The following is a 27934-nucleotide window of genomic DNA, read 5'->3' on the forward strand; positions in this document are numbered from 1 at the left end:
ATGGCCCATGGGCCCAGCCGCTCCGCGGCACGTGGGATCCTCCCGGACCGGGGCACGAACCCGTGTCCCCCGTATCGGCAGGCGGACCCCCAACCACTGCACCACCAGGGAAGCCCAGCAGTAATTTTTTTTTAAGGAGGCATGCTTCTCCTGGGCTTCTTTGATTTTTAAGCATTTCAATGAATAAAAGGAAAAAAAAAGCATACCCATAAATTATTAAACAGATTTTGATTTCACCCCAAATTGCCATGCTATTGACGCCTTTTCTTGTTTGTCCTTTAAACTGATGTTGGGATGAAATACTCAAATGAGAACCAGCATATATTTTTATTTACTCTTACTTATTTCTTTAAGCCATTTGATAATATATTCTGCTGTGTGAATTGGTTTATTTCAAATTGCTTTGCTTGTTGATGATGTGTTGTTTGAAGGTACCTCATGCTCAAAACATTAGAAGGTACGTTTGTGATTTATGGCAACATAAAAGTAGAATTTAATCTGGAGCCACCCAAATACAGCAGAGGGTGTTACAAGAAGAAAGATATTAAGTGGTGATACCATTTGTTATGTAGATTCCAGGGACCTAAAAATCAACAAGCTAAGAAACGCACATTTAAATCCAGTTGCTATGAAATCCAGCTGGTATGAAACACAGGCAATTACATCAGTTGACTTTACTTTGAAAAGGTAAATACGGAAAGCGTGAGAAGAGTATTGCTTTCTGGAAACAATGAGGACTATCTCTTGTGCAATAATGTCACCACGCTGCAGTAGCTTCTCAGTCTTTATTTCCTGTGTCTTAGTATAACAGAAGATGCAAAACGATGCCAACATGTTCTAAAAGATTGGATGGCTGGAAACCAGTGGTCTTCAAAGTAGCGTGTGCCAACCACCGTCCCCTGGGGTGTGGGGGGAAAATAGTGTACATTAATATTTTATTTTTTTTAAAAAAGGAAATTAAGAAATAAGCTTTACTCGTGTTTAATGGATAGATTGGCACTAGGGCGCTTATTTGCTCTCTACGATAGTCACATGAGATGTGATAGAGCCAGGCTTTGGCTTTGGGTGTGGGTGTGGGTGTGGGTTTCCCTAATCACAGTCATCATCATCACCGTCATCACTTAAGTCTGTTTGCCACAGGATCTGCCTCCAGGCCCAGCGCTCTTTGCACTGCAGTTTCCTCTGCTTCCATCTGAATGTGGATGACTTAATTCCGTGGCTTTTGGCCCTGGCCTTGTAGTCCAGTAAGGAGAGCAGCGTTCACATACTCCCCACTGCCTAAGGAAGCCACATTCACAACTCTCGGGCTCTTCCTAGGGGCTTTTCCCTACTGGATTTGCCTGGCCTGCACTGTAGAAGTCGTCCAACCCCGCACCCCCACCCCCCCAATGGGGCAGCCTGTGCTATCTACTTGCCCATTATGAGCGGCTCTCGAGTGTTGTCACTGGGTAACAGCGCCTGGCACAGTGTCCTTGTGCCGAATGGCATGTGACTAAATGAAAGCCAGAAGAACCTTCAACCAAACTTTCGAAAGAATCGCTCTGGGCAGGAGCCCTTCACCTCCTCCGTCTTGATTTTCCTCACCTGGTGCTCCTTTCACTGCACCTTCAAGTCTGTTTCTTCAGCCCCCTGACAGTCCCCCTATTTGTTACAGGGATGTGTACAATCCTTTTGAGACCATTTGACGTTCTCTGGGAAGAAAAGGGAAAGGGATGCTTTCCTTACCAAATAAGGGGGAGTTGTGTTTGGGGGAGGAAGAAACCACCAAAAAAACCCTAATTGCAGAGTAATGAGGGGACCTTGGTGAATATCACTATTGAGAGTATGGGGCAGAGAATCTTGCAACCTGACTGATACCAGGTTTTCCCATGTAGATGAAAACATAAAGAGGCCAGAGCACCACTTAGACTTTTAAAAAATTTTTTTGATAAAGAAAAGTAAGCTGTACAACCAGCCACTTGCTTTCTTTCGTGAGATCAGCCTGGCTGGAAGCTTTTCACTGACTTTGCTACTCACCTGGAGATTGATAACAGCAGGTAGGAATTAGACTTGTAGAAGTGACCTCTCTGGCTCTTTGGATGAGGGCCTACTTACTGTGACTCTAGTCCTCTCCTAAGAGAAAGGCAAAGTAATCTTCATCCACAGAGAACTAGAATTTTCTCAAGCTAGAAGGAAAGTTTATTATGGGAGAAGTGGGTCGCAAAGTGAGCTGCACCTTGCTGCTTGGTGAGCACTCTACGGACTCTCTAAGGCCTCCCTTCCATTGTTTATATTCCTTTGGGAGCTTCCAGGTTCCTCTAAATTAATGCTTTTTCCGGGTGGTTTAGCATTCCTCCTGCAACAAGACCACTCTGCTCTCAGCTGGCCCTCAGGATAACTTCAGCAGGGAAATCATTCCCTGTCCTGCCTGGGCACAACGGGTAGTAGGGCAGCAGTGACACTGTTTAGTGGCAGGGGCTCAGCTTTCAGGTTTTGTTCACCCTCAAAATCCTTGGTGAATCCATTCAATTTTATGGCGACAACTATTGTTTTTTTGAACTTGAGTGATGTTGATAATGTTGGGGAACAGGGAGCTGGCAGGGAGACTTGATGGCAAGGGGTTTTCCTGTAGCTCCTACCTATTTCTGCTGTAATGATTGAGACTGTAGGAGCATCTTCCACTCCTCCATAGGAAATTCTTTCTGATTTGCTTAATCCAGCTTCATGAACTGCAGATCACTCCTCTAGGTGTGGCTGTCCTTGGAAGTTACTGTTGTCATCTGTTGACAAAGGGACCAATTTTCTTTGCAGGATATACCAAATCCAAGGTATGTGGCTGCTGTCCAATAGAAATACAAGTCACTTATAGAATGTTAAATTTTCTAGAAGGCACATTAAAAATATCAAAAGAAACAGATAAAATTAATTTAATAACATCTTTTCTTTAACCCAGTATATCCAATATGTTATCATACCAGCATTTAATCAATATTAAAAAATTATTGAGAGATTATACATTCTTTTCTTTGTATTAAGTCTTCACAATTCAATGTGTATCTTAGAGCACATCTCAGTTTGGACTAGCTACATTTCAAGAGCTCACTGGCCACGTGTGGCCAGTGGCTACTGTATTGATGAGTGTGAGTCAATTCCTATAGACTTAAATATTATAAATTATAGCAATTCTTGTTTGCTTTTTGGGGCTGTTTCTTGTTGGTTTGGTTTATGTGCAAATGTGTACTGATTAATTAAGTACATTTAATAATGTGGAAAGATAAAGAAATTGGTTCCTCAGCCCACCTTTTTAGTAGCGTGATAACATTGGCAAGCATGGGGCAGTGTTTGGAGAGAACCCTTGGCATGACCTTGAAGCTGACATTCTGACAACCAGGGAGGACACTCCTCTCTGGAGAGACTTGTCTGGGGGAGAGGCAGGCCTGCTCCTGGAGCGCTTTGAGTTCATTAAATCCAGTTACTGAGGATGGACAATAGGTGAGAGGTGATGGTTAGGGGTGAGGGGATCAGAAAAGGGCTATGAGAACAGACCCTGAAACAAGAAGCAGAGCAAAGGACCCCCTAGAGTGGGCCCCCAGGACTCTTCTATTCAAATGGGAGCAAAATATTATTCTGGGTCATTATTAAAAGTCATATTAATTATGCTGTTCTAGGTAGTTAAAATTTTTTCAAAGATCCCTGGGTTGGAGTGATGGCTCACTGGATTATTTTCAAGTTGGCTTTGCTTCTTGTTCCATTCTAAAAGCAACTAAATTATTTAAAGTTGCAAGAAAGCAGGAATAATTTTCTTTATTTGTGTAATCACTGGACACTCACTCAAACTCCCTGCCCCACTCTCATTTTTCTTTACTCATCTTGGCAAAACCAGCTGGTAGGGGAATGGCACGAACACGGGGGTGTTTATTCTAAGTCCATTTTCTCTCTTTCTTTGTCTTCCTTAAACTTGGAAGCAAAGTGTGTCTCATTTGAAGAATGGCTTGGTTGCAGAAGTGACTACTGTTTCATTCAACGCTGGCATTATTTTTCTACCACAGTCTCCTCCAGGCAGGCCCAGGGGACTCAGGCTTCCTGAGTGTTATAGCCCTATATCCCTGCAAAGTCACCAGGAAGAAGTAGGGCCAAAAGTGCGAGCCACGGGCAACTGGGGCCCAGGCGTTGTCCCTGGAAGAATAACAACTCTGCCTCCAGTGGGGAAAATTGCTAAACGTTATACTATCTAGCTGAAATTGTTTTTCTTTTGCAGCTGAGCTTTTGAGAAACCCTTGGGGGTTGCCCTGGGTTGAGTTGGATATTAATGAAATTAATTCTCTTCTATTTGGGAGAAAGTTACTGGCGGGTCATGCTAACTGCTCCAGGCAGAGAGAACTCCTGGCTATGTTGGAGTTTGTAATAGAAGAATGATAGGTAAGGCAGCCAGAAGAGGAAGTGTGGGGGGCTGCTTTGTAGGAGTTTCATTGATTTAGCATCTGTAGGGAAGGCTTCTTTTAAAAAAAAAAATTTTTTTTTTTTTTGATTAGCGAACAGGAGAACATTCAAAACTAAGACAGACAGCAGCCAACTGGGAATGCTGTGTAGCCTGGAATAGCTTAGGCTGTTTCCCCAAACAGGAAACCACAAAATGTTAGAGATTAAGGTCACTGGATCATTGGGAAAAGAGCATAACTTTGTCTGCAAAGTATTATGATGGATTGTAAGTGGGCCAAAATATAAGCATAAATCTTTCGTCTAAAAACGCAACAACACAAATCCAGCCTTCTCACAAAAGCTCAGTTTGCTTTCCTGTTGCGCTGAGAGACCAAAGTCTCCTTCTGCGGCATCTCTGTAATTTTCCTAATAAGTAGGGGAGGTATCAGGGATTTAAAGAGAAATGCTGTGTGTTCTCCGTCAGCAACACGTGTGTTTCAGTTTGGATTTTTAAAAAGGTAAAGTTTAGACCAGAAAGTGGGCCGAATGTGATTTATTTTCAGGCTTATGCTTTAATACAGGCAACAATGAAAATATAACAAAATGCACATTTATATACATTTTTGCCCCAAACCCCTTCTTTCAAGTGTTCACAGGCACCATCAAAAACACAGTTGTCTCTTTTCCCCTTTGAGTATCATCCCTTGTCCCCCAAACTTACTTGAAGTCAAAATCTGAGTTTAGAGGGTGTGGGCTCTTCTTAGTTGAGTTGGCAGGTAAACTGGCGTGCAGCTATCTTTAGCTGGCACAGTTGGTTGCTTTATATCTGCCTGGAAAATATTTATCCTTCAGAAGCTTATACTGCGTAAAATAAGGGCTAATGATCATCTGACTCTTTTCACTAGGTCTTTCCTAGAGGGAGGTTTTCTTGCTGCGAGGGTGAAATCCATGAAAAAACTACTGATTTATGTACATCCAGAACCTGAAAAGTTTATGGTTTGAAATGTTAAAATGATTTAGATTTTAGAAAGATGTAAGTGAAACTGACTTTTTTTAAAGTCCTCTTTTTAAGGAAAACTTAGAGGACGAAAGAGTAAACTTGCTTTTCCTCTTTCGATTATTCACTATATTGAAAAGTTAAAAAAATATCTGGAGTATAAGGAGGACAGGGTCACGTCTTTTCATGTCTGTTCTCTTGGTGCCCAATCCTTAGGCTCACCACAAAGATTTACTGTTGGATAAGTAGAAATTTCACATGAGCAGATTAAACAAACAAACAAACACATTCCATGTATAAGTGAACAGGAACTCTTTTCTCCAGCTCAGACAAAAGGCCACTTCCTTTCCATTTCACATGGAAGTGAAACTTAGCTGAAGAAAATGAAATGAATGAGTAGAGTTGGATTGAGACCTATTGATCTTTCTTTTCTACCCGTGACAGAGACATGGATACAGAGGAATATGTTTCTCTTCTAAGAAGAACGATAGCATAAGCATTGAATAAATGACAGCTGCCCTTGCACCTCTGTTGGGGGTGAGGGAAGGACACTCAGGAAGGGGTAGGAGACTGTGTCTTAGGGAGATAACTATTGCACAGCCTGCACTCATCGTGGCCGAGTGGAAATATAGGCCTGGCGTGGTCAGATGTCTGGGTATTTAAATGACAGCATCTAATTGCAAAAACAATAACAACACCTTGTGGACCTAGATGAATATATCTGCAAGCTAAATGCAGCCAGTTGAAAATGTTTGCACACCACTATAGAAATTTATTTTTCGGATTATTCTTAATAAAGAGTAACAAAAACAATAATAAAACCTAAAACCTTGCTCTTCAGCTTATAGGATATTTTTATAACTGGTATCCCATGTGGTCCTCCCAAGAACTCTAGGATATAGATATTCCACTTCACAGAGGAGAAAATTAAGGCTCAGAGTGAGTAGATGACAGCTCCAAGGCACTCAGTAGCACAGGCCTTGGGAGGCTGAGCCAGGGCTGGAGCTCAAGACTCCTGTCTGCAAGTGTCATACGACTTTTATAAGCCCCTGCCATTTGTTTTATGAAATTGATGACCTAGTGCAGTTACGTTAGAACTCTTGCCATCCTAAGCGTTATTCTAACTCTTACCTCCAAAATCACAATTGAAATCCACAGGTAACATCTCATTTGGAAATTGTGGAGCTATTTGAATAGCTATGTTGAATTATTCAAACGCAATAATAATAATAGCTAGTGTTAACTGAACACTTACTATGTGCCTGGGACACAAAGAGCTTACATGCATTATGTTATGTAATTCTCTCATACATGTTTCTCTTCTATCCATTTTACAGATGAGGAAACTGACCTCTAGACAGACTATGTAACTTAATCAAGATAATCCTGCTAGTAAGTGGCAGAGCTAGGTTCAAACCCAGCTACAGAGCCTGTGCTCTTAACTGTAAACATGTATCCTTCATTCCAAAGAGTCACGCTTACATTTAAGTTTGCTCCTTGCATGTGTAATTACAAAGAATAAACCACCTGTTCAGTGTATTCTCAGGGCGGGGGAGCAGTGGAGGGAGCGGAATACACTGAGCAGTGTGGAAGAGGGGTTAGAAGCACACACTTTGGACTCAGGCAGATCTGAACTTGAATCTCTGTTACCAGCTGGCTCACCTCCCTGCATCTCTGTCCCTTTGTTCCTAAAATGGCATAAATAACACTTGCCTTCTGGGGGTGTTGTAAAATCATGGTTGTAAAACGCTTAGCACAGTTCCTTCAACATAATTAGAACAATGAGAGCGTTCTTCTATTCCCAAATGTCCTTTTAAAAGCTATACTCTTAACCATACTTTTCTAGCATTTAGGTATGGGGAAATTCCTTGGGATGCTTCAAAATTACAAGTTCCTTTTAAAGGGTAATTTATAGACTTATGGCTCTGAGTACCAAGAAAAGATTGCTGAGACACCATGCCCAATGTGTGTAAAATTAGTCATGAAAGACATGTTATTTCATGCCTTTGAGTACATAGAGTTCAGGTTTACCCTGGCTGGATTCCCTCCTACTGTTGGCCTTTGTCTAAAAGAGTGAGACTGACAACCAAGCATTTGACACAGAAAGACCATATGCATATTTTGGAGGTTTATTCTAGAAGAAGTTCTTTGTTGATTCAGTCTTCTAAGTCATTATCACATTATCAACCTACTTGAAGAGGAGGACCATATTTACCTGACTCCCCCAATTTGTATACAGTGCTGTGCTTAGAACCCTGTTCATATTTTCTCATTAATTCTCACTACAGTGAGATGTAGGTCTTACATCTACATGTTCAGGAAAGGCAACCACAACTCATGGAGGTTAAACCACATGTCCAAGAATTCCCAGTTACTGCATGCTGGGGCATGTGAGGCACTGGTCCAATGGTGTATGAGTTTGGATTTCATGCTTTAACAACAGCAGCAACTGTGGTTACTTGAAGCATGAAAAGAACTGGTCAGAAGACAGGATAGGTCACAGAATTCATGGACAAACTGAAGAACTAGAGTGAGGAAAGATAGGGACCAGGAAAACTCTGGGGATCCAAGTAGCAAAACTAATGGGCAGACTCATCAGGGAACCCTGTGTCATTCTGTCCACAATCCAAATTCTAGGGAGAGAGCATTTGAGTGCCCTAGCTTAGGTCACATGCTCATCCCTTGCATAGAGGAGAAACACTGATCGCCAGCCTACGCTAGGGCTGTATCCATTGAGGGAATGGGAATACAGTTACCAGGGGAAGGGGGAGTGGACCTGGGCCAAACAGAACCGCAATCACTATACAGCATTACAGAAAGCCTTTAAAGAGCACAATTGCCTGTACTCTACAAGTGTCCATACATCTTATGGGGTGTCAGGCACCGTGCAAGGGCTGCAGGTGGAGTGAGGGCTAAGAGATCTCTCTTCTTCAGGAGCTGATGCTGTTCCACAGCTGCTTAATGAGGGCCAGTCCCTGTAACAGAAGTGAGGCATCTGTTGCCAGCTGAGTAATGTCCTTGCACACATCCTGGTCCATAGAGCCAAAGTGAGGAATGAGAGATGTCTCCAGAGTTGGACAAACAGATGAGATTGTTTCTGAACTGGAGATGTGAACTATGTCTCCTTCTCCACCAACTCTCTGTTTCCTAAGGCTTGGAGTAGCACTTAAACATGTAGCTGTGGGGAGTCAGTAAATGCTTGCTGTTTGCAGGAATTTAGCTCCTTTCTTAAGGCGTTTTAGGAAGAAGTTTGGAAGTGTGGGATCTAGGATGCATTCTGACACCTCCCTGTGTCACGATTTCCTTTACAGTAAAGTGGAGGTGGGCCCTGTAATACGTCTCATCCCCACCCTGTGAAGCTGTATGTGAATAAAGCTATGTGGACATGAAAACACTTTGGAAAGTAAAGAACATTAAAAAAATGATTTTCTCATCTCTTCCTTTTGAAAAAAAAAAAAGAGAGAGAGAGAGATGCTCGTAATCCAAATCACCTAGTGCCATCTCTTGTAAATGCTTGAATTCTGGAATGAGTTTTTAAGATCATCTATGATTGAACTAAAGTTATGCTGTTTACCTAGTTGTCATGAAAAAAACTGAGAGCTGGTAATACTTGAGTTAGCACAAATTATTCCCCAATAAAGATCCATCTTTTGCCAAATTGAGGTGTCCAACCTCTTAGTGTTATTGTTCTTTTTATTATTTTTTCGTTTGGGAAGCATCCCAACATACCCCCAAAACTTAGAAAATAGCCAAGTTAAAACAAATCGCCCATATTTTGACTACCTTAACTGCTAGTATTTTGATGTATTCTTTTCCCAAGTTTGAAGCATCCTTTTAAAATATAGTAATTATAGAGCATGAACAGTGGGATCGTAGTTTTTCATTGATTTTTTTAATAAGTATTTTTCCATGTCTTCGCATCACCATCAGTTTCAACAAACTAACCAGTCCGACCTCTAAGTAGTGAAAGAAAAGAAAATTCTCTAAAAGGAGTGCCTCTGCTCTTTAACTGAGGCCTCACAGCTGGCCAGAAAGTAAAGTGAGGACACTGGTTGTTCAGGGGTGCTGCCTGCTGTGTCCCTGGAAACCTGCTCCAACCAGCGCTTTCCCTGCCCCTTGTTTTGTTAGAGTCACTCCTGACAAGGGAAGCGTAGCTAAAAGCTGCATTCATTTCTGTCTCCACCTCTCTGTCTTTACACCCTGTTGCTTAAAATACCAGCAAGCCTCAGGGGAAGGTTTGCCCCAGACTGTCCCAGTTTTAGCCTGCAAGCCCTGCATCCTGGGAAACTCCTCCGTCCAGGGCAAACCGGGACAGATCACCCCACCAGGAAGAAGTGGGCGAATGTGTGCAGATCCTTCATAAGTGGCCAACCCGTTGAGGTTTAAGCCTTGTCCTGGAACTTTTCTGTCTCTCAGGATGTGGGTGGCCAACACGTGCCCTCCGGCTTCAGGACCACCCAGCCCTGTGCTACACCCACCTGGCTTCTCAGCTCACTGTCACCGGATCCTGGGATATCTCACCCACTCACCCAGCCCTGGAGGCACCCAACTGGGATATTCCTGTGGGGGCTGAAGAGAGTAAATGTGACATTTAGATAAAAATAGAAGCTCTGGAATTCTTATATTTAAGGCAGCCTTAAATGCCAGCTCTGAAATCACTTCGCTTGATCATTAACCTGATTTCCTTTTTTGTTGCACTTGACTTATGTGCCCTTTCGTAGTTAAAACTGTTTTCCTTGCTTTGCAAAGGAAGGATTTCCATTTGCCCCCAAAAGTAGGCTTTCTGCACATCACATGCACAAAATTACGCAGTCCAGCCCTTCACTGCCTCATTCTGGAGTGTTAGTATTCTTGTTTATGATGTCTTGAAAAACAAGGGAAATGGCTCAGGGATGGGCTTCGTTTCAATTCATTTCAACAAACGTGTACCCTAATGCTGTACATATCAGCCTGGTTTTGCTGTAACCTGTGGAGTTTGCTATCATCCCTCAAAGATGAAAATTCAAACCAGTTTCAGAATATCCTGATGATAGTAAGGTAACAATATCCTGATGACACTCAGAAAGATGCAAGCTTCATAGAGTAGCCACGAAGAGGAAAGATGGCTACATACACTTGTGTGTTTGCTAGGTAATCAGCATCTTTTCACTGAATTCTAGAAGAATTACTTTATAGATGATTATCTTCGTTAATCAGCTATAATCAGGCCTTCCTAGGATGGTGAAGTATTTAAGCCTTGTTTCCTGGTACAGATCATGTGTAATTGTTTCCATACTGTTGGCAAAACAGCTGTAGGAGTTTTGCATGGGCCATAAGTATTCAAGGTCTTTGAGGCAATTTCTTTGTATAAACAATGCAAATTTTTATTGCTATAGTTGAGTTTTTTAAAAAGGCTTTAAATCCATCAGGATTTTCTGCAAGGGGGGGTTCTTCATAGGAGAGTGGATGTGGTGATGATGACTGAGTAACATGAAAGACCCTGTGTTCCTATAGGTGAGGCCCAGGGCTCTTTCATCTTAGGCTGAATCCTGGCCCACTGCTGCTTGAGGATTTGGAGTGTGTAAAAGTCCTGGGCTTTTTAATTATGTATAAGCCTTTTAAGAAGCCTGTACCAGGAGGGCAGAGATGGAAACATGCAGTGAAACATTTTATATCCAGTTTGAGGATTCAACCGAAGGTCTTCACTTGAGTCAAACCAGAGCTTCCAAATAGATAAAAGGTAGCATGGAGTTGAAGAAAATCTCTTTGTTGGTGGTGGAGTGACAATACCTTATGAGAATCAACAAGTGTGAAAAATAGCCTAAGGAGAGTAGAAAACAAAGGGGGAAATTACTCAGATTTCCACCACCAAAATTAATCAACTCTATTCCTTTTTTCAAAAGTTTCATTCCATATATGTAAATAAGGATGTCAATTTTATATATCATAATTGGGATATATATTTGGCATTCAGCTTTCATACTTAACATTATGTGATAAGCATTTTCCACATTGCTTCGTGGTTTAGTCCAACAGTTTATTTATTTTTACAAGAAAAAAAATTTTTTTTATTTACAGAGAATAAATGAACCACAACTATTTTGTGAGAAAGCTGATGATGAACAAGTTTTTTTTAAAATCAGAATTCTTCTTGTGGCATTAACATCCACTGAGTTTGCACTTACACTATAAACAGATATAAGATGGGCATAGTATATGAGGCAGTAATTTTCAGACTTTATCAACAGGCAGTAAAGAGCACAGATCCAAAGAGCAGGGCAGTGAGCCCCATAATGTGCACTTCTGGAATGAAAAATGGGCTGAGGAACACAAGCTTAAGATAGCCATCTCCTGAGTTCAGGAGAAAGAGGCTGGACTTGAGAATGAGGTGACAACTTTGTAGTCCAACAGTTTAAATGGCTTTGCAATATCCCATAGTATTTCTGTACTGTGGTTATTTAACCACTCACTAATATGGAACTTTTAGACTGTGTTCAAATTTGTCATTATAAAGTTTCAGTGAATATTGTTAAATATATATATTTTTTATTTCTTTGGGCTCATTTTCATAGAATTTATTCCACAAACTGGGATTACTGGGACAAAGTCTCAACATTATAAAGTCTTTGCATTAAAAAGTGATGGTTGCTTTCCTGAAGAGTAATGCCATTCACACTGTCCCCAGTAGCTTCACAACTTCAGCAGCTTTGGGTATTATCTGAATATCTTGAAAGCTGTTTGGGAAGAAAAGACCAGAGTTGCCTCAGAGTTTCTCCTATAGTACCCATCAACTTGGCTAAAAAAAAAAATGTATCTTAGGCATTTTGAAGGACATTCCTCATTTTTGACAAGTGGCTATCCTATTTAAGAAAAGAGGTCTTTGGAAGTGGCATAGCAGACATGTTTGCCTCCAACAAATAACAAATTTGAGGCACCTGCATCTATCTGTCTGCCTCAAAAAATTATAGTTGTCACTGAAATGTAAGAGGGGAAAGCAACATGGATTACCAGCAGCCACGAGGGAATGCCCAGCTTGCCAGCTGCTGCAGGGCCTGAAAAGTGAAAATAATCAAATGCAGGCTTCATGACAATCCCAGTGTGTACCATTCCTTAGTTCCACTGAACTGTAACCAAAGTCTTCTTCCTTAACATAGCCATACATCCAAGTAAAACCTATATTGCTGGGTAATACAGCACAAATGCTTTTGCAACAAGAGAGATGTTTGCAGATTCCTATGAAGAATCATACTTTTGGAAGAATGCAGTGGTTGAGACAAGGCTTGAGTTTATTTCAGGTTGTTGGTGTATGTAGCCAACTGGAAGAAAGTGACCCTACTGAGTTCCTGGGTTGGCGTCTCTGAGCAGCGCCCCAGAGCAGCTAACATTCCCTTTTCTCTCTTGTGTGCACTATCTGTACCTAGATACATTGACTGGCTTCCCCTGCTGAATCCTGCATTTGCTCACGGCTCAATTTCGTTTCAGGTTCTAATCTACAATGGCCAACTGGACATCATCGTGGCAGCTCCCCTGACAGAGCGCTCCTTGATGGCCATGAACTGGAAAGGATCCCAGGATTATAAGAAGGCAGAAAGAAAAGTTTGGAAGGTCCTTAAATCTGATCCTGAAGTGGCTGGTTATGTACGGCAAGTGGATAGCTTCTATCAGGTATGAAAATGCTTCCCAGCATGCAGGTTTTGAGAATGGGATGATGAGATTGAAACGAAAGCCCGAATACCCATAAGACATGGTCAGCCTTAAGCAAAGTCATACAACAACCAAAAGGTGTCTTCTGTTGCCCTCCTTTCCACAGGGAAGGTCTGAGTTCCTATTAAAATACAAATACTCAATGTTTAAGACAAAAGTTGACAGACAATAGTGTAGGTATTATTTAAGAGATAAGGTGACAATTAAAAAGATTAAAAAAAGGATAATACTCAACCCCAAAAGGTGAATCATTAATGAGAGAATTAGTCTATTTGGGGAACAAAAGAGAGCGTGAACAAATTACATGAGGAAGGTTCAATGTAATCTCCTCTGGCAAACCTATGATCACATTCACGTATTACACATGGAACCCCAGGACAAAATCTATCTGATGCCCTAGTGTGACCTCTCCTTTAGGGGTCAGATGTTACTCTGGCCAAGCCTGTCCACTGCTCCTCCAGTTTGCAGGTCTCAGCTCCTCGAAGATGAATAGGTCTTCCTTAATGTTTACACAATGATTACACTGTTTACCTCCAGAAAGTTTCTGGAGAAATTAAGAAAGCCCCTTAGTTTTGCTTAGTTAGTCTCAAGAGGAAAAATGTATTCTTCTAGACTTGATTTTATTCCCCAATTTTTTATGTGAGGTAACACTGGGACCTCAATTCTGTACCTCCAAGTATTTGGAAGAATAGCTTTCTAATGCTTGAGTTTTCCTTTAGGCAAATCCATGCTCCAAACAGAAATTAATCATAGGAATACTACTTCAAAAGTACTTTGCTTTGGAACTGTAAATGAGAGATCACAAAGTATTTTATCAGGGGTCACTGGGTTATCACCTGAATTACTCATTTACGTTTAAAAAAATGATAGATCCAGCAGAAATTACGGGCATTCTAATGTGAAAAGGTAGCCTTCCTACCCTACCCCGGTCATTCTAACCATTAAATAACATGAAATTTAACAGAAATTTAAATATTACACAAAATGTTAACTACCTTGGACAATGGAAACAGTTGAGAGACATATTTCTGGGCTCAAGTGAAGGTAAACTTTGAAAAGTTATAACATTACAGTTTCTAAATCGAGATAAATTATACCAAAGAATTAACTACTGGTGGAATGGCAAACTAAATGTCTCAGAGCAGGAACAGTTCTGGCAGTATATATATGAAGTCTGAAAATGGGACAGGGAAGGACAGAAAGAAGTGTCTGTTTACATGCAGAGAGATCTCAAGAGAGGATGGGAAGTGCCTTGTCAGCCCCATCTGCTTCTGTAAACTTGAGCGATCTTGAATCTGGTATTGAGTTGTGGACCACAATAAATAGTTAACTCTGAAGACAGATTCCAAAATATTGAAATTCCTGGACAAGTGGAGGCTCTTCAGTTGCAGAAAATAATCTGGACTTAATTTTTTTGTTTATTTGTCTCTTTTTAAGTAACACAAGTTATATAGCAATTCAAATATTTTTAAAAAAGAAAAAGTTCAACAATTTCAACATCTGAAATTGCATTTTAATTGATTCATATGTTCACAGGTACAGGTTTTTGCATAATTTTAACAGTGTAATATAAGGTTGATTCTACTTTGTTACTTACTGAGTTATAACATAATATGGAAAAGTGAACAAGTCACAAATATACAGGTAAATGAATTTTCACAAAGTGAACATACCCCTGTGACTATTACCTAAATAAAGAAATAGAATAGAACCAGTGCCCCTCCCCCCCCACCCCATAGTCACTACTCCCCTCCTCCCCAAAGTAACCACTGTCCTGACTTCTAATAGCCTAGATTACTTTTGCAAGTTTTTGAATTTTTATAAATGGACATATTCAGTATGTACTCTTTCCTGTGTGGTATGTTTGCTCAGCTTTGTGTTCATGAGATTTATTTATTCTCTTTTTATATGGTAGTTGGGTACTTTTTCCTGATATGCTTAGAAATTTTCAGTTGAATGTCAGACATTAAACAGATAAAATTATGGAGATAGTTTGAGTTTCTGGCTGATGATATTTATCTTCAAAGAGATTTTGCTTTGCTTCTGTCAGGCAATTAGAATAGAGGCAAGCACCTTTATCAAGTCTGGAATCGAGTGACTTTAAATCTGTACTTTTTGTCTCCCAAAGCTCCATTCAAGTTTCCAGTCTCTTAACTACCACTTTATGCTTGGTTTTGTAGCCTCTTGGCCGCTGAATCAACTATTGCTTTGATGTGGACAGGGCCAGAGAATGCCAGACTCAGTTTGTTGCCCTCCCTTCAGTTTGCAAGCCTGGCCCCTTGTAGTGGGCAGAATAATGGGCCCCCAAAGAGACCTTCCCCCTGATCTCTGGAACCTGTCAATACGTTGTATCGTATGGAAAGAAGGAATCAAGGCTACATATGGAAATAAGGTTGTTAATCATCTGACCTAGAGATGGGGACGTTATTCTGGATTATCCAGATGGGCCAGTGTAATCACAAAGATCCTTATGAGTGAATGAGGGAAGCAGGTGGGTCAGAGGCAGAGAGGGTTTCAAAGATGCTCTGTTGCTGGCTTTGAAGATAGAGGAAGGACCATGAGCTAAGGAATGCAGGCAGCCTCTAGAAACTAGGAATCACAAAGAAACAGATTCTCCCCTAGAGCCTCCAGAAGGAATGGAACCTTGCCAACATCTTAGTTAGCTTAGCCAACATCTTTAGTCCAGTGGGACCATTTCTGACTTCTGACCTCCAGAATTATAAAATAAGAAATTATTGTTGTTTTAAAACACTTAAATTTGTGGTGGTTTGTTATAGCAACAATAGGAAACTAATACACCCCTTATATCCTGGCTGCCTTGGGTGAGCCTCAGGATTTTCAAGTGGGTGTGTTCTGTATTTTGTCCAGCTTTTCTAGTTTTTCTTAGTAGGAGGATTGAGAGCAACAAGTGTCTCTGCCAGTACAGGATGTGGCACTTGCTGTTTTGTTCTTTTAACATTATATCATACATATTTTCAAAGTTACAGTATAGATTCTTAACTTATTTTTAAGTAATACTCCATTGAATTGATAAAATTAATTTTCTTAATTACCCTCTAGTTGGCCACGTAAGGTTGTTTTCTTTTGTTGCTGTTATTATTATTATTAATTATAAGCTAATTTTCCAACTAATATGTGTGTCAGTAGTCCTACTGATCTACATAAACTATGCAAATAAATCAGGCAAAAGATAGATTATGATTTTTTGTGTGCAAAATAAATGAAAGAGAAGAGGCAAATAAAAGATCAGAGTTATAAGGGATGGGCTCACCTACCTGTATTTAAGTTCAATGATGATAAAGATAGCTTTGGTTTGTTGAACACTAAGTATGTGCTGGCTGTTGTGATAGATACTGCATGGATATTAGAATAACCTCTGAAAATTATATAATATAATTTCCATTTTACTTACATGTGAGGAAACAGACTCTGAGAAGGTAAACAGTTAATCCAGAATCATCCAATGACAGCATTGGGATTCAAACTTTATTCAGTTTGTTCCCAGAGCCTGTGTGCCTATGTCTGTCAGATTGCCTCTGATACTTAATTGCCAGTAAGGTGGAGAATGTTAACTAAATAGAAGAGAAGAGAAACACTCAGGAAAAAAACTTATTTAATTTTTTCACATGTTTGAAAGACATTCATTAGGCGTTCCTTAGGGGCAGTATAAAAAAAAAGATATTTATCGGGCTTCCCTGGTGGCGCGGTGGTTGGGAGTCCGCCTGCCAATGCGGGAAACGCAGGTTCGTGCCCCCGTCCAGGAGGATGCCACGTGCCGCGGAGCAGCTGGGCCCGTGAGCTATGGCCGCTGAGCCTGCGCTTCCGGAGCCTGTGCTCTGCAGTGGGAGAGGCCACGGCAGTGAGAGGCCCGCGTACCGCAAAAAAAAAAAGATATTTATCAATACTCATGAGGTTCTAAACTTACCTCCCATGATTAGAATACAATAATACTTTCCCTGTGGCTAGAAATGAAGAAATATTAGATTAATAATGAAATGCCCACATTCTTTTATTTCTGATTGCATCCTCCCATTCACTGACTGGATGGTCTGGTTGCTATAAGATCAGCAGACTGAATATGATAATAAAGTCTACTCTATCAAGGAGATTTTTCTCAAAGGAGGGAAGAAATAAAGGCAGAAAATAAGCAAATATAGACATTCACAAATCAGATAATGCCAGAAAATAAAACTGGATGATGTGAGAGAGCTGGTACAGGGACTACTTTGGATGGTGGATCCCAGAAGCCTCACTGAGGAGGTGAGACAGTAAGACATGAAGCAGCCTCCATGTGCAGATGTGGGCCAGTGTTTCCATGCAGAGAATGTCTAAATGTGCCAAGGGGCAGAAATAAGCTGGATGTGCCTGAGGAAAGGAAGGAGGGCCAGTGGATCTGAGGGAGGGATAGGGAAAGAGGGGAAGCAAAGATGGAGGATTGGCTGTGGCCATATCATACGGGACCTGGTGGATCAGGGTAGAGTTTGTACTCAGAAAGTTAATCACATCCCATAGACAGAGCTCTAAACTTCTTGCTCTGGTTTGAGATCCCTTCCAGTGCAAATTCTGAGTATATTCATGCTCAGAGTTTGGTATCTTTGACCCTCTACACACACACTCTTAATTGAGTTCTTTTTTCCCACAAGGAAAAATTTGCTTGTAGACATCTTTCTGTTGGGGAGATTTTTTTTACCTCAACTACTGACTAGTTTAGGAATGATCATTGTTACTGAATAAAACTGTATACAGTATTAGGTTATATGGATATGTGTGTTTGTGTATGTGTGATATACATGTGTATACCTATAAAATATGTAGAGACTGTGTAAGAGTGGTTAGGGACCACTATAGAGTGGCCTCTAATACTATAATAGACTATTATAGTGGTGTCAGTACTATAATAGAGTATTTGAGTCAGGAAGACCATGGTTTGCCTCCTTAATCTTCTACTTAATAGCTATGTGACCTTGGGCAAGTTTTTCACCTCTCTATACCATGACTTCATTTCCTATAAAATAGGGATAGTAATAATATCTACCTGTTATGGACTGAATTGTGTCTCCCTAACTTAGGATGTTGAAGACCTAACTTGGGATGTGTCTGTATTTGGAGATATGGCCTCTAAGGAGGTAATTAAGGTTAAATGAGGTCATAAGGGCAGGACCCTGATTCTATGGGATTAAGAAGAGACGGCAGAGAGATCGCTTGCCCTCTCTCTGTCTCGGCCATGTGAGGACACAACAAGAAGGCAGCCATCTGCAAGCCAGGAAGAGAGCTCTCATCAGAAACCCAGTCAGCTAGCACCTTGATCTTGGACTTCCCAGATGCCCAAACTGTGAGAAATTTCTGTTCTTTAAGCCACTCAGTCTATAGTATCCTCATAGGATTATTGAGGGAACTCAATAAGCTAATTAGCTTAGAGCAGTCCCTGACTCATAGGAAACATTTGCTATTATTATTGTTACCGTGGATCACTTATAAGAATATACACACAAAAAAGGAAAATTATAAATGGTAAAAATCAGGATCAGGGAAAATGTTTGATTTTCCCTTAGAGGAAAGTTGGAGTACAAGTATTCAGGCCATTAAGGGCAAACATGCATGCCGAGCTGCCAGGGAGCGATGGGCACGTCCTTAACCCCTGTCCGCCGCACTGCTTTATGATGAGAACCCCACCAGGCACATTCAGCGTGTCCTCCAGATCCTTTGATGGCTGCCTCAGCCACCTGTTATTCTGTGTCCCCTGGACCTTCCTTGTGAAACGCTCCAGTGCCTGGCATCACACGTGTCCTGCTCGGTGCTGTGCACGGAACGCCCAGCTTGGGGGGCGAGATTGGGGCTGCAGGGCAGCCTGGGCCGTAGAGGTGGGAAAAGGGATTGACCACCACTCAGAAGCTTGTGGCAGATGTCACACTGAGCCCGCTGACTCTTGTGGTGAATGCAAAACACATTGAGAGATGAAATGGCACTCCTGTGGCTGCCAAAAACCGGCTAACCAAAGAAGCGAGGCCCACATATGTTTGTGATAGAAGTGTTTTACCACACAGCGGCGAGGGATCCGCATTTTATGTAGGTGATTTTACAGTGCTGGCGGCGCTCCTTCCCCTAATGCCTCAGCGTAGGATTGGGGGTGGTGTGTGGAGATTGGGGGCAGGGGCAGGGATGAAGGAGGGAAAGGAGCTCTGGCGTTCACAAAGGCATTCTCTGTGGATTAAGGGTGCTGTTCAGATGTCAGGCATCTGATGATGAAAGAAACGGGCCTCAGCCATGGCCTTGGCTTTTTAGCATTTGACACACAGAACAGAAGCATGTGTATGTGTCTGCCAAAGAAGAAAACTCACTGTCCGCCACACTCCACAGCTCTTAATTTAAAAATCCAAACCAAAGTAGACTTGTCTCCGGATGGTTCCCCAAAATGTCCACTTAAAGGAATGACAGCTCTCCCAGGGGAGTGTCAAGGTACGGAGATGGGCGGCAGTTTCTCCATCAAGGGAGGCCCAGGAAAACCAACCAGCTCCGTCAAGCCTTCGGAGATCAGATGAAGAATGAGTGCTATTTGTTGCCCCTGGTTTGCCTGGCCTCCACAATCTGTGCCATTCTAAGACTTGCACCCTCCCTTGTTATATCATCTGGGAAGTCATGGGCTTTTCTGAGCTTCAGTTTGTTCATCTGTAAAACACAAGGTTTGAACTGAGTTATCGCTAAGATATCTTCAAAGAAAGATCTGAAATATATTTTTCATTAATGTCCGGAGGGGCTCAGTTTGCAAGCAATATAGAATAGATAGTTGCCTTCAGAGTGCGATGTGTGTGTTTGTATGACTCAATAGTGTTGCAGTATAGAACAAAGGTCTAATCCTCTCTCTCCCGCTAGCTGGTGACAACCCATGTCCATCACTGTCAAGGCCACCCTGCTGCTCCTTTTGGGGTCTTTCTCCAAATGTCACAGTTGCTGTTCATGATCTGTTTTGATGTTGCCACTGCTTTTGAAATGCAGGACATTTTGTTCTTACATCACTGAATTGTCATTTCAACTCCAAAGACTTTTTGATGCCACATTTAATATAAAATTTAATCAGAGTATAAAATTTTAATCAGAATATAAAATTTTAATCAGAATAATAACACTGATGAATTTCTTTAAAAACATCTTTCTAGAAAAAAACTTCATGAAGCTAACTTTTCTGAAAAAATCATTTTTCTATCTTGATTTCAATGAAAATATTCTAACGGAGATTAATTGTTTTCCATGTCAACATTAAAAGGAAGACTTGAGTCCCTGGTTAATTTTCATTCCTATGCAGTCATACTGGGTGTAGCTTCTTCTACCATGAGTTTTGCATTGTTTCCAACAACTCTCTTTTTCTGATTGCAATTTGAGTCATCATTTATTTTATGTTTTCATTATCAATATCAGCTTAGGTTATTCAATAATTACAGGATGGATTATCTCCATACTCTAGGTAGCATTTTCTGGTTGAAACAAATTTTAGATCTCATTTTCCAGGTGGGGAAACTGAAGCCCAGAGGTTAAGTGACTGTTCCAAAGTCTCCTACCCATTTCATGTCTGAGCTGAGATTAGATTCTAGGCCCCCTGGCTTCCAGCCCAGAGGTTTTCTACCTCACAAGGGCACCCACCTCTGGAATGATGGATTGGCAGTAGTAAACTAGTACAGTTAAAATTGGAGCCTGCATACATATCTGCCGTAATTAAAGCAGGCCTGAGAAATAATGTATTTTACTTCCAGTGTTAGCTGTTCAGTTACATGCATGTGCCCTTCTATAGACAGAGTATCGGGATTTTTAAAAAGGTGCTAGAGTTCAGTAGGTAGTGAGGCAAGGTTCATCCAGTGTTAAGAAAGGTTATAGCTTTACCTGGGAATTTCTGACGTTAGTAAAAGAACAGATGCTGAAATTGGCTAAAATGAACAGAGGAAACATGGTGGGCAGAGCCTCCGAATGAGAGCATACAGGGCAGCGTACAGGCAGAGCACACAGTCTGGTTTCTAATCTGTAGCGTAAAGGGTGAAAGCTGGGAGAGAAACTGGAAAGAGATCATGGGACCTTGATGGTAGGCAAAGGGGTGAGTGTTCCATTGTTTAAGTAGTGGGGGGCCACTGAAAGTTTTTTTTTTTCCAATTTTTTTGATTGTGATAAAATATACATAACAAAATTTGCCATCTTAACCATTTTAAAGTATACAGTTGAGTGGTATTAATGCATTCATAATGTTGTGCACCATCCATCTCCACAGTTTTTTTTTTTTTTGGCCATGGCTCACGGGCCCAGCCGCTCTGCGGCATGTGGGATCTTCCCGGACCAGGGCACGAACCTGCGTCCCCTGCATCTGCAGGCGGACTCTCAACCACTGCGCCACCAGGGAAGCCCTCCACAGTTCTTTTCCTCTTGTAAAGCTGAAACTCTGTAACTAAACACCAGCTCCCCATTACCCCTTCCCCAGAGCCTGGCAACCACCATTCTACCCCGTCTCTATGAATCTGACTACTCTAAGTATCTCATATAAGGGGACGCATACAGTGTTTGTCGCCGTGGAAGATGTTTAAGCACATTTTCAAAGCTTTGGAAAGTTTAAAATGGCAGCAATAGGATGAATTCAGGGTAGAAAGAGGTCAGAGAAGGAGGATCCCCAGGAAATAGGGAGTCATGTTAGGAGCTGTATTGGAAGAAGGTTCTCCATCTGCTTCCTGAGACCACCTTCTTGATACTTGATTCTGAGGTCCTGAAAAAGAGGAGACAAGTTTTGTAATGTCTAAGCTGTGAGGACTGATCCCTGTTTGAGACATGGTGTTTCCTGTGTAGTTAAACCAGCTTGAAAGCTAAGTATCCACAGGGAGCACCTGGCATGCTGGTGTCATCCTGGTGCCCTCCTCAGGCAGCCACAGTGAGTCCCCCAGCCCCCAAAAGCACAAGCCCTGAGCCATGACTTATACTTTGACCTTGACCCAGGTTTGGCTTATGGACTCCTCAGGACTGTGTTCTGCCAACCTCTTCTCAGGGGCTTCTCCCTGAGTTTCCAACAGGAATCAGACCTTCTGTTAGGGGTTACATACAGAGAAACCAAGGGAAGGACCCCACCACCCTCAAAGCTTGACTGTTTTGGAGAGTCGTGACCAATGGGAGGTGGTCTGGGGTAATGAGAGGAAGGTGGACTGTGGAGTTAGACCAACCTATGTGAATTTCAGTTTTTGCCATTTACCGGCTGTGGGCTGGTCGCTGGTGCATGGGGGTGTCAGGAAGGCCAAAGGAGACACTAAGGATGGCTACCAATCCTTCAGCATTTGCAAGCCCTCAGGCCAGTGGTCTGCCACACGCTTTCTTATCCACAATTTTATGGAATACTTATAGCTCCCCTGTAAATTATGTGATTGTATTTACTAATTTATAAATGTAGAAACAGAAGTTTCACCTGGAAAACTTGATTAAGGCTTCAAATAGTAATAGTATATGACATTTGACAGCCCACATCTTGCTCTTTCCCCGGCACCGCTGTGCTTTAAGTACCTGTGGGGGCCATGGAGCGGGAAGGATGGAAGATTCTGGTCGGCCACCGGACCAAGGCTACAAGTCTGCCCTTGGTGGTGGTGGTGACAGAGGTGGGGAGAGTGTGGGTGGTGGTCAGTGTGTTTGGCAGTGCATCCAGTCCACATAGAAGAGGCTGTTTTCAGGCTTCCCTGGTGGCGCAGTGGCTGAGAGTCCGCCTGCCGATGCAGGGGACACGGGTTCGTGCCCCGGTATGGGAAGATCCCACATGCCACGGAGCGGCTGGGCCCGTGAGCCATGGCCGCTGAGCCTGCGCGTCCGGAGCCTGTGCTCCGCAACGGGAGAGGCCACAACAGTGAGAGGCCCGCATACCGCAAAAAAAAAAAAAAAAAAAGAGGCTGTTTTCTAAAGAAAAGCAGAGTGCTTACAAGGAGTAGGAGGATGGGGGAAAGCCCGGCGTGCAGACAGAAAACAATTAACAACTACGGCTTCTTAATTGTGCTTTTCTAAAACTAACATCAACCATTTTGTTTCTTTGACTACACACAACTGAAAAACGGAGAATAGAATAACCACAGTCCTTCGAGTGGAAGGGAAGGTCAGGCTAGGATTTCATCATGTCCACGGATAATCCACAGAGAGAATGACCGAGCTGACCACCTGCCTCTCTTGAACTTTCTGATAATTCCTTTTTTCTTTTAATTTAGAATTTTAAACATCTTAAGGAGCATTAGAAACTATTTCTGAAGAAACCAACAGTTCTAGAAAGGTCTTCAGCAAGTCCTCAGTTGCACTGACAAAATCAGAGTAAGCAAAGAGCAATAAATGTAACTATTGTATTCAACTAATTGATAGGGCATGAGAAGTTAAAACAGTATTTAATGGAGGAAAGTAACTGTTAAACAGATTTGAGACAGTGATTACCAAATGCAGCTAATTCCTGGGAAAATGTTTTGGCTTTGTTACAGAAATTGTTAAACAGAATCTTCATCTCTCTCCCAGCTCTTGATTTTTACCAAGAGGGATGGCCTGATTCATGGGTTCTTTGTCTCCATCTTCCAGACCTGGGGAAAGTTCTTCTGTCCACTTTTGGGAATCAGACTGTGGGCAGAAAATCAGACATAGCAATCAAAACATACCCCTGCCCTCAATATAAAACTTGCCATCAAGAGCTTCACGGATTCTCCAGAAGCAGGCATTGAGGCAACGTTTGGAGTGCAAGATGTTTATTAGGGATTAACACCTGAGAAAGGAAGGGGTAGGAAGCAGAATTGGCAGAGGAGAAAACCAAACTATGATAGAGGCCTGACAAACCTTGGCCAACCTGCAAGGGAGCTCCAGAGAGAGTAGTTTCCATCAGAGCATCTTACATCAGAAAAAAATGATCAGGCCTTTATACCCACCGCCTCACTTAGTCACCAAATGTGGGATGCCCCAGGAAGCGCATCATTTTGGGGAAAGGCTGTGCTCTGCAGCTGAGGCAGACCCCGAAGGAGCTGGAGGCCGTCTGCTGACTGGACTTCCCACAGCTGGGCCACAAGTCCGTCCTTGAAAGGGGATCTGATGATGCATCTGTCTACCACAAAGGCCACCAAGACAATGCAGTTGCAAGCTCTCAGGGTTTGTGTGGGGGTGGGTGAATAGACAGTAGCAGGAGTTGGTGGTTTGCCTAAGGCCACATGGGGTATTGGTCTTCCTTTGTTTCCATAATGTAAGCTTTCACTTGAGCTCTTAGTGTCATTATGTCTTCTATCTGCATTAGAAAGATGGATCCAGCCTTGTTTTTCAGTTCACATCAAGATTCCAAGATAGGAACAACAGATCTTTCAGGGAAAAGAATCGAGAATTGTCAGGAAATATTTCCCTTTTTCAGTTATTTATTACAGAATAAGAAATCGCTCCAAAACTTACTGGCTTACCACAACAATAATTTATTATTTCTCACAATTATGTGGGTGGAATGGGCTCAGTAGAGTGGTTCTTCTGATTGGGGTAGGCCGAGGTCGCACACGCAGCTGAATTCAGCTGAGAGTTCGGCTAAAGCTGGGTACGGTAGTCTCCTAGATAGTCTCCAAGGGAATCTCCTGTCCTCTAACCATGCCGTGTCCTGGCCTGGACTTCACAGCATAGCAGCAGGTCTCCCAGCCTGAGAAGCAAAAGATGCCCGTCCTTTTAAGGCCAGGGTTCAAAAGCCCCAGACTGTTATTTCCATTGCATTCTCTTGGTCAAAGCAAATCACAGAGCAAGGCCATATTCCTCCTGATGGCAAGAATGGCAAAGAATTTGGAACCATCCTTGTCCACTACATTTTCCTAAGCCATTGTGTCTCAACCTTTGCAAATGTAGGTTCCCAACGCCTATTTCCAGATATTCTAACTTTACTGGTCTGGGGTAAGACCGGAGCATCAATATTTATGCTTCTTAGGGAATTTAATATGCAGCTGGTTTTGGGGAACCCTAAACTGTGATGTCTTTTGTTCCTCTATTGATAAGGAAATGGCTTCCATCTTGCAGGAATCCTGTGTGGCTTACGTTTGGAGAAACTTCCGTTCTGATGCCTAAAGGGTGCTCTAAATCCTGACCTATTTTACTTACTTACAGGCCAACCAGAAACCTGAGAACATAGATTTACTCTTAACAAACCAGCCATTGATCTGAAGCATCACATTTAGAAAAGTGTCCTCTAGTCAACAGTATTTACTGGTTCTCTGAAATCCTCAGCCAAAACCTTAAACTAAATTTTAAACCTCAATTCCCTGCCGTGCATTGTAGGTTTACAGGTGATCTTTGTTCTCTCAAAATACTGATAGACCATTGGTAATTTAGACTCGTAGAAGAACTCTTTTATTTACTCAAAACATTAGCTTCCTTTTCCCAGCAGCATTCTGTCTCATACTGAAATGATGCGATCCTCATGTGCAAAGTCTTCTGTTACTTTGCAGCAAAGATACAACTAGATCAAGCAGGGTCTCCTGTAAACATCATCCAGAGGAGTTCTCAGCACAGATGTTGCCCACCAGTCACAGTGTGTTTCTGGATATTAATTGTTGATCAAATACTATTGATATCATAGATTGATACAATTAGTTCCATGCCAAAGCAAAAATAAAAATGCAATGATTTAGACTGAAGCCTTATCAGGAGTAAACTTAGCACTTCCATTAGGTGATCGTTAGGTTATTTAATAGATTCCTAACCTGGGGTAAGGGTTTGTGGTTAGGATTCAAGGGGTCAATGAACTTAGAAGGGAAAGAAATTGCATCTTTATTTTCACTAACCTCTAACTGAAGCATCATTTCCTTCCATTATGAATGTAGGCAACAAACCACAGCAGTAGTAGCAGTGCCTTTGACTTTGTCACCATAGAAAGCAGAGATATTTTCATATCAAATACAGATGCTGTTGCAAATAGCTAGAAACAATGCTTATGACCATCACTACTTTAAAGTTACAGGAGTTATCAGACCCACAGGTTGCTCTTCTATATGTGTTTATATAGAAGGATGTATGTTGATGTATCACAAATTCATGTTTAGCTGTTTTGACCATTTCAATGTAATGGCTTCATTTGTAATCTATAATATATATGTATATATATTATGATATGAATCATAATATATATATGAGTGAATCATGTGTTTAAAAACATTATTTTGAGAGGTATCTATAGGCTACACTAAACAACCATAGGGGTCCAAGGCACACAAAAGACAAAGAACCCATGGATTAGACTATTTGAATTGTTGAAAATAATTCATAGACTCTCCCCAACCCAAACCATGGACCACCTTTGGTGACCTCAGATTGAGAAGTTATGAGCTTGAATTTTATTTTTTATTACCTTGGCGATTCTCACTACTTCTATTATCACCATACTCAAGTGACATTATAGTTTAGGGATTAAGATAATGAATACTGTGTTAGACCTGGATTAGCTCCCAGCTCTACCACTTACTAGCTGTGTGACCTTGGGCAAGTTACTTAACCTCTCCAAGAGGTTCCTCATCTGTAAACTGGGGTTGATATTAATACCTACCTCTCTTGCAGAAGGACTCATTATTAGAATTAATTAAGATAATGCTCATTTATTACTTGACACTCTGTCTGACATCTAGTAAGCATGTAATACATATTTATTTTATTGTCTTTGTTGACCTCTCCTAGCATGAATCTGTTTTCACAGGGCAAGACGCTTCCCCCAACCCCATCTAACAGGGTCCTTAAGAGATATTATGTCTTAAAGGCTCAGATGATGAAATGGGATGAGTATTATTCATCAGATAGGACTAGAAATACTGCAGTTGTATCTAGTTTTCCCTTCACCATAACAAGGAGACTGTCTTGATGAGAGATGGAAGAAGTAGAGGGGACTGGGGAGGTGTTCCATGTTTTGCTGCATGGCAGTCTAACAAAAGTACATGAAAATCACTAAATTGAGTGATGAGATGTTTCTAAAGCATTGAGCCCCTTCTAGTTTAACAATAATCTGAAACATCCCTGTTGACAATAAATGAAGCATCCAGCCTTAATGCTTTTGTTCTGGTTTTGTTTTGTTTTGTTTGTTTTGTTTCATTTGTACTGAGCTTCTAACATATAGAAACAGGGAAGAAAGGGAATATAGGAGCTTAGATTTAGAGAGTAAAAAATAATCTAGCAAAAACAAAAAACCAAATGTTTGGCAACTTCTTGCTCTTCTGCTGTCCAGCATGGAGATGTGGGTGTTATTTTTGTTCCTCTATTTATTTTTTTATGCAGCAACTGGAGTCCCAAGGTTTCTATTCTGGCACCAGCTCTGTCTTCTTGGAGCTGCTTGCCAGAGGGGGACTTCCCACTTTTGCCTTTGTTTCCTTCAGTTGCTTCTCTGTATCCTCCCCACTTATTGTTTTTAGATATAGGGTTCATCTCATCATCCCTGTGTTGGGCAGAAGGAAAAAGCACAACAGAGAACACGTTAAATTTCTTAAAGATTCATTTTTGTGAGTTTGGCAGCATCAGTAGGTGGGTTTTTTGTTTTCTTTTTTAGTTAAAAATTGAATAATATCCAAAAATACGTATCATACTTGTGTAAGATAAAACAAACAATGATAAATGAATACCCTTGTGCTTACCAGTCATTTAGGAAATGGAGCATTACCAGCAGACCATCCCCTTCCCTCGCTGGCCCTGGAGGTAAACCACTGCCCTGGATTTTTTTTATCACCCTTTTCCTTTTTTAAAAAAATTAATAGTTTTACTGCAGATATACATCTCCATAAATGATATTTTACTTTTCATGTTTAATTTTATATAAAAGGAATTATTCTGTATGATTTTGCAATATACTTTTGCTCTTCAATACTTTGAAATTCATCGTGTTGA

At 41.5% G+C, this 27934-nt stretch overlaps 1 protein-coding gene across 1 annotated transcript in view; it reads left to right on the plus strand.

Annotated features, from left to right (window-relative positions):
• Positions 1 to 27934, plus strand: part of CPVL (carboxypeptidase vitellogenic like) — a 101507-nt gene that overhangs the window by 62256 nt on the left and 11317 nt on the right. The window contains exon 11 of the mRNA XM_022584321.2: positions 12857 to 13039. Within this exon, the coding sequence (XP_022440029.2) occupies positions 12857 to 13039 (183 nt within the window). The remainder of the gene's footprint in view (positions 1 to 12856; positions 13040 to 27934) is intronic.

This window comes from Delphinapterus leucas, chromosome 9 (assembly GCF_059928025.1).
Source record: "Delphinapterus leucas isolate spDelLeu-1000000601 "Yukka" chromosome 9, BTC_Dleu_Yukka2, whole genome shotgun sequence".
Classification (NCBI taxonomy): Eukaryota; Metazoa; Chordata; class Mammalia; order Artiodactyla; family Monodontidae; genus Delphinapterus; species Delphinapterus leucas.